The sequence below is a fragment of the Enhydra lutris genome, unplaced genomic scaffold (assembly GCF_002288905.1).
Source record: "Enhydra lutris kenyoni isolate GAN:26980312 unplaced genomic scaffold, ASM228890v2 scaffoldscaffold18, whole genome shotgun sequence".
NCBI lineage: Eukaryota > Metazoa > Chordata > Mammalia > Carnivora > Mustelidae > Enhydra > Enhydra lutris.
In genome coordinates this window covers 12,316,087-12,323,428 of record NW_019154102.1, presented here as the reverse complement: position 1 = coordinate 12,323,428, position 7,342 = coordinate 12,316,087, and the positions used below count along the sequence as shown (strand labels likewise).

The 7,342-nt window shown below is 35.8% G+C and overlaps 1 protein-coding gene across 2 annotated transcripts in view; it reads right to left on the bottom strand.

Moving 5' to 3' along the window:
• Window positions 1–249: 249 nt before the first annotated feature.
• LOC111148132 (poly(A) polymerase gamma) overlaps window positions 250–7,342 on the bottom strand; it is a 30,315-nt gene continuing 23,222 nt past the window's right edge. Inside the window, exons 16-23 of one of the 2 annotated variants that reach the window (XM_022504553.1) lie at window positions 6,279–6,400; window positions 5,855–6,030; window positions 5,403–5,491; window positions 5,108–5,322; window positions 4,515–4,580; window positions 4,283–4,339; window positions 2,309–2,403; window positions 250–2,140 (exon numbers count right to left, since the gene is read on the bottom strand). In XM_022504553.1, coding sequence (XP_022360261.1) covers window positions 1,915–2,140; window positions 2,309–2,403; window positions 4,283–4,339; window positions 4,515–4,580; window positions 5,108–5,322; window positions 5,403–5,491; window positions 5,855–6,030; window positions 6,279–6,400 — 1,046 coding nt within the window. In that variant the 3' untranslated portion in view covers window positions 250–1,914. Of the gene's footprint in view, window positions 2,404–4,282; window positions 4,340–4,514; window positions 4,581–5,107; window positions 5,323–5,402; window positions 5,492–5,854; window positions 6,031–6,278; window positions 6,401–7,342 lie in introns of both variants that reach the window. The other variant, XM_022504554.1, reaches the window with a different exon arrangement.

Below are 7,342 nucleotides of genomic sequence, written 5' to 3'. Positions count from 1 at the left end.
AACACTTCATTTCTGACCAAACCCACCATCTCAAAAGCCTCTCATCAACTCCCCAGTTACCAAACAGGTTGAAGAATGAGATCTTTGAGGTGTCTAACATAGAACCATTTGGCTAGGTTTCAAACCCATGCTGAATGGACCTTTAAAACAAGAGAAAATGGCGATACTGGGGTTTTGGGTTAGGCTTGTAGCTTTCTTATTAAACACTCTAAAGAATTTGTTAAAAAAAAAAAAAAAAAGGGAGGGTAAACATGAGAATTTCTTAGAGACCCTGAAGACTGATAATCAAAGGGGAAAATAGGTAGATGTTAAACACAGAAATGCAAACATATCACATATATAAAATTTACTCCAATCTTAAGAATTTTTCAAAGTCTGAAGTCAGGTGGCAGTTATTAGTCCTTTCATAACCATTTACTTTTGCTCAAGGAGTATTTATGGAATAAATATCAGAATATCTGAATAGAGGAAAAGAGTCAGCTAAAAGAGCTTTCCAAGTGAGCTACATTTTGACTTACAGGATTTCATTCTTGTCTTTTGCTATGTAAAAAGTGAATAATGGAACAATCATTACTTCTTCCTTGCTCTTCTAAGTTTTCCTTTTAAGAGTTAAAAGCTAGAATTTCCATTTCAGCAACCTAGGGATCAGGAACAGGTAAGGGGGAAGGCTATTGCTCTATCAGAATTCCAAGCATTTCAACTGAGTGGTAAGGGGCCTGCAAGAGATTACAGATTATTACTCCTTGGGCTAAGTGAGTCCCACAAATCCTATAAAATATATAACCAAGTAATTTCCCTGCACTATTCAAATGTACCATTTTGTGTCTTTCCTACCAGAACCTATTATTGCCGAGTGACAGCTGAAGAAGGTAATAAATACTAGCATTCCTGGCTGTGCAATCTATACATTTAAGAATAATTCAAGCATAATCCATATTTAAAAAATTAGACTAAAGAGAGACAGTAAAGGTTTTAAAGTTTTCTCTTTGAAAAGATGGTATCTTACAGTACATACAAAAATACTCTGAAAATACATACGACTTCATTTACAAAACACTGAATCAACATATTACAAGAATTACATGGTTATGGATTTTAATAAACTGAGCATGCGTTCATGAAACTTAAAAAATATTAAGAAATGCATTGAAAAAGCAGTGTAAAAAAAGACAACTCATATAGTTAAATAAAAATTACAAAGGTCCTGAGCCAATTAATGGTTGGTAACAATGTCATTCAAAAATGCCTTTAGGTTTCAGTAAAATCCACTGCTTATTTCTGCATGCCTAGTCCATGAAGAAACTGTTTGAAGTTGTGGGGTAAGTAATGGTCAAGAATTACCATGCCAAGTTATTTTTACACCTTAAAAATACAAGCTTGCCATACTTCAAGGTATCTTATTGTTGGTGCTGGAATGAGTTGCTCCTCAGTAAAAAATACCAGTCAACTAACAAGAATGGCATGAGCTAGGATATGTAACAATTTTACCATTCATATACTGACTTTCAGTATCTTGGTTATATTCTGATTCTTTATAAAGATGCATTTCAAAGGCCTCCATGGGAGGCAAAATATAGAGAATTTATGGTGCCCAACTCTTATGTAATCACTGGACTAATCCTCCCTGGTAACTATGCAACACTTGGACAGAAAGGCACAAAAAAAAAAAATAGAAATTTAAATATTCCATGTGCCATTCTGGAAAAAAAAATAATTTAAATCAACAGAATAGACAATAAGTACATCTACACAAACGAGAAAAGCAGAAAAGATACCTCACATTCATTTATCTCAGGTTTCACAAAGTGGCTTCAATGCTAAAGTAAATGTATTAACATTTGGAAAATTACAAGACAATTTTTTTTGTTTTGTTTTCAACTTTTTCAGTACTATACAATGATTATAACATAAGACTTAAAAAAAAAAAAAAAAAAGAAAGAAAGAAAGAAAGAAAAAGTTCAGGACTTGTTTTATCCGTGTCCAAAGAGCCAAGAACTGGTTCCCACAACAGAGAAACAAGCATCGAAAGTTAAGGCAGTAAAACCTCCAACGCAAAGCCGTAATATTGTAGATGACAATTTGATAGCAGGTGATCCTCACAGAAGTGCATGTAGCAATCAATGAGAGAATGCTACGGCATCTGCAGGTCAAAGTGTGAGAGTTCAAAAACCACTTCAAGGTCGTTAGTCCGATGACTGAAAATTTCACCTTATTTTATGTACGACAGCCACATCTATTTTAAAGAGTGGCTGCATCTATGCCACTAAATGATTGCATATTCACTTAAGTAAGGAGGCACTGCTTTTACCGATTAAGGGTCAGTCGAATGGAATTTTTGATGACTCGGATGTTATTTGCTGGAACCGGAGATGATGAATCTGGTAGTTCTTTACTGGGTAGTCTCTATTAGAAAAGGATAGAAACAAAGAAGAAAAAGCAAATATATATTATCAAGTCCCAACTAGTAAATCAGTCACAAAACTGAGTTTTCCTCCATATCCCTTAGGCTCTTAAACACTCACGTATGTGTTGGATATTTTCTTCCAACATTCACAGACACTTCCTTGTTTTGGGGACTTTTTTTTAATAGAGTTGGAGGTGAAGAGCAGATGTACAGAGAAAAGGTGCAAGTGGCAGGAGTGTATGTATAGGAAAAAGAACTTTGTTAAATTACTTGCCCCTTCTGGATTGAGAAATGCAAAAGAACATGATCCTCCTCAAAGAGCAGGGTCACTAAGCAGGAAACTCTTGGGGTGCTAAGTGAAATATGGGGTATTACAGAGGAAAACTGGATATCCAGTTAGTTTCTATAATACATTCATGGAGAAAAACACTGTAAACCCTACTTGTGAGATACTTAAGTTTTCAGGACTTTGTAGCCAGACCAGGTTTTTTCTGGGATGGTGAAATTCAGAGGCATCTAGATGAGGGGGTCGAGGATACTAAAGATGATTACACAATGAAGGCCAATGCTGAGAGACAGAGACCTCTAAATACAGAGTGTGTGATGGCAGCAATATGTGAGTTAATTCCCCTCCTATGTTACATTAGCTAAATCTACATCCTACCCACATCCATTCAAAAAACATGAAAAATGTCTGACATACATAAAAGAGAAGAGGACAATGAAGACTTCAATATCACAACCAAGACTCAGACATTAAGATTTTGCTACATTTGTTGGGTTTATATCCTTGCCCTTTATACTGGAAATATTTTAAAGCCAGACCGAGGCATGTTATTTCATGCTTTTGTACTTAATACCCACATCAAACTTTCTTCTTCCATTATATATAATTACACATCCATTTTTTTTGTAATCTACTCTTTATGTTAAAAGAAATTTTATGACTTCTACAACTATTAGGAAGTATGATACTTTGTTTGTTTTAAAATGGCCAATACATGGGGTGTCTGGATGGCTCAGTGGGTTACAGCCTCTGCCTTCCGCTCAGGTCATGATCCCAGGGTTCTGGGTTCGAGCCCCGCGTTGGGCTCTCTGCTCAGCAGGGAGCCTGCTTCCCTTCCTCTCTCTGCCTGCCTCTCTGTCTACTTGTAATCTCTGTCAAATAAATAAAATCTTAAAAAAAAATAAAAAATAAAAAAAATAAAATGGCCGATACATCGTGAGGTACCTGGCAGGGTGAAAGTTGACTGTTGCCAAATACTTTACTCTTTAACGGGGTGAAAACAAGCCATTTTTTTTTCACTGTAAACTCTCAGAGAAGGGCTGTTTCTGAATACATACACACACACGGCTGATTTTTGAGCACCTGCTTATTAACTTACCATGCTTAATAATAGCATGTTATTAGTTTCAGTGGTAATTCTTTGAAAAATAAGTTTTTAAATTGAGATTTAGGGACTCTTTAGCTCATGTTTTAAAGATACTTACTATGAATACTAATACATTTGGCTCTTCCAAAATATTAATAAGTACCAAGCCTAAGTTTTAATAGTAAGCAGTGATGTACAATAAAAATATACTATCAAGTGTTGGTAAGCAATTACTATGCTGAGCACTAAACTTCTTTAAAAAAACAAACAAAGGCTACACATAATCTGAGTAAGTAATAAAGTCTTAAACTACCTCCTCTTTTCCTCCCTTCTGAGATACATATATTTAATGACCAGACACTGTTTGCTACTTCCACCCCAACTCCCAACTATATGCTGATCTTTGAGGACAGGGACAAAATCTTATCCTGTTGTTTCACTCAGTACAAGGATCATAAGCTTTTTGTACCTGTAGATACATTACCTATGAATAAGACTTTGTTACCTTTTTGCGAGATGTATCAATTGTTGGAATAGGCATACATTCTCCTCCAATGGCATCCTAAAAACAGAATTATATTCAAATGTAAACTTTCTTTCCTTTGGACGCTTATTTCTACCCACAAAAAAACACAACCCAAACTTCACAGGCCTATCTGATCCACTTTCAAATACAGTACTTTTCCTGATACATAGCTCTCTGAAAGTAATATTTTGAGGCACATTAATACATTTACCATTGCTTTTCTTTTTCTATCTTCAGGAGCACGTGATTCCTTAAACGTTGATTCAAGCCGAATAAACTAGAATATAAACATTAAGATGAATTGCTATTATTACCTACAAAAACCATATAATCTATGTAAACTGAGAAACTAGTGATAAGGCTTTCGTCAAAAATATTGCAAACAAGGGTTGGTGAGGGAAAAGAATTTAAATTAGACTAAATTCAGCTGCTACCATTAACTTCTGGAGTGATATTTTTGGTTAACTCAAAGCAGATGGTAACATAGTAGTCTTACCACCACCTACTGGAGGCAGAAGACCTCAACATTTTAACACCTAATAAATATCATTAGTTACCAACAGTGGCCTCTGGGTAAGTCAAGGAGAAACTCAGACTAATCAGTCAAGTTTTCAGATCTATTACTAATTTCAATTTAGGACGAACAATCACTATTATTCCTTTAGGGTTTGGGCAAATATTCTTTTTAAACAGTCCTAAGGAGCACTAAGATATGGAGAATTGTGAATTTCTCTAGTGCTAGTTTAACTTCAAACAAACAATAAAAGAACTACAGAATTATCGTAACTAAGGTTGTAGCTTTACCTTTTCTATATCTTTCAACCTCTTAGAAGACCCATCTATGGATGGGGAATGGGATCTCTTGTGTGTAACATTCTTAGCTGACATTCCATTAAGATGTGGTTGTCCCTGGGCAGGGTTGTGGGGTGTCGGGATTCTAGGAATGACATTTCGTCCCACTACAGTAGGAATGGTGCACACAGCTGGGGGTGATACAGCTTTTACTGCAGAATCAACTTCTGAAAAGGAAAGAAAAATTCTAGTCATTAAATGTATATGTAGTAGTAAAATAATTACTAACACAAGTACAGATACCTACTTGCACCAATGACTGGGATAGATAGTCCTTGTGCTGGGGGGACACTCAGTGGCTTTTCCACAATGACAGCAGCAGGCTCAGCATTACTCCTATTAAAAGTTTTGAATTATTGAATAATCTGTTACTTATTGAAAACACTCAACATTCAGGATTATTTCTTCAAGTACTTGCACCTTAACATTTCATTGGAGGATGAGAAAAGGGGAAGAAAGGCAGAGGACCAAGTAAAAAGTGAGAAAAGAGAAAAACCTGTGCATTTCTGTGTACTGATAATCCTACATCTTCATAAGCCTACCCCATGTCCCAAGGATTACAACAAATTGCCAAGTATTTCTAGTTAGAAAATGACTAGCATTTGGTAAAATAAAATATATTAACAAGATATTTAGCTAAAGGTACAGAAAAGTTTACATCATCCCCAAACTGAAGACGGAAAATTCTGAAAGACAGACCTTTCTGTTTCTCCTGAAGGAGGAATGTCAGGCTTGGAAGGTTTGTTTGTAGACACTGGGGAATTAAAAGGTGTTCCATTATCAGTGTCCCTGGAGCTATCCAAACAATTGCTATCTAGAGATGATCTTTTGGATTGTGGTCCACTTGAACTTCGACTAACATCAGAAAGACTTTGCTGGAAGAGGGGAAAGCAGTTAGGATTTCAAAAAGCAAATGAAAATAATTAGTGGTTTCAATTCAGAAGTACATAAAATGAATTATCTTTTGTGACTAATAAAGGAGGGATTTTAGGTCTTGATTGAATAGTACCTTTCTTTCCTTTTTTCTCAATAGGTTTGGGAGGCTGTTATAAATGCAAATCTGGTCCTAGGATCATGCGTCTGAGTGGAACCATACACTGGAAAGTTAAGATTACAAACTCACCTTTTTCTTCTTTTGAAGAATCTCTGCTGGAAGGTAGTGATGAAGCTGCTTTTTTTTAACATGAGTTGCTTCAATTTTCATTCCTTCCTTTAGCATGTTTATATTATTTGCCTGTCTGTACACTGTAACAATGTTAATATGTTAAATGGGCAAGTTCTTCCTGAACCAAGAGGTTTCTTTCTCTAAAATGCATTTGGTATCTCCCCATTATCTCACAAACACACATACCCAACCTGCTTATAGAACAACTATTTCTCAAACATTTTCACCATATCCCAATCCTATTTAAGTACCAATTAGGGGCGCCTGGGTGGCTTAGCTGGTTAAGCATCCAATCTTTCAGCTTGGGTCATGATCTGAGGGTCCTAAGATTGAGCTTGTGTTGGGTGTGGAGCCTGCTTAAGATTCTCTCTCCCTCCCTGCTCCCTGCTAGTGCACATGTGCATGTAAGCGTGCTCTCTCTCTCTCTAAAGAAATAAAGTCTTAGAAAAAAAAAAGTACCAACTAGTTTTCTCATGTCCAACTTCTAAAATTTTCCAGTAATTCAATCTCATTAACAAAATAAACCCATGAATTTCTTCCAAATCCTGTTTTCTTTTTTCCCAAAAAGCAACCTCTTTCTCATAATTACTTGCCCAAGTCTAAGCTAATCCTTACACTAAATATCCAAGATGCAATTTGAGCTCTTCTCCTCCATGAAGCTTCTTTTACTACACTAATCAGGATGTCAGACTGTTAGGAACTACCTAGAAATACATCCTTATTATACAAGCAGGGAAATGAGGCTCAACAACCCTGAACAACTTACTGAGACTGAAACACACATTGACCTAGAGTGCCACTTCTAGTGCTTTTCAGATCTTGTAAGAAAAGTCAGTTTTACTAACACACAAATTATGTATGTATGTATGTATAATGTATGTTCAGCCATGAATACCAAATTAGATTATAAGCTTACTGAAGACACACATAAGAGGCTTCTTTTGCACAGTAACTACTGTGACATGTGGTAAATTATCTAATCTCTTGGGGGTCTCAGTTATCTTTAGTTTTCTAAATAAGAA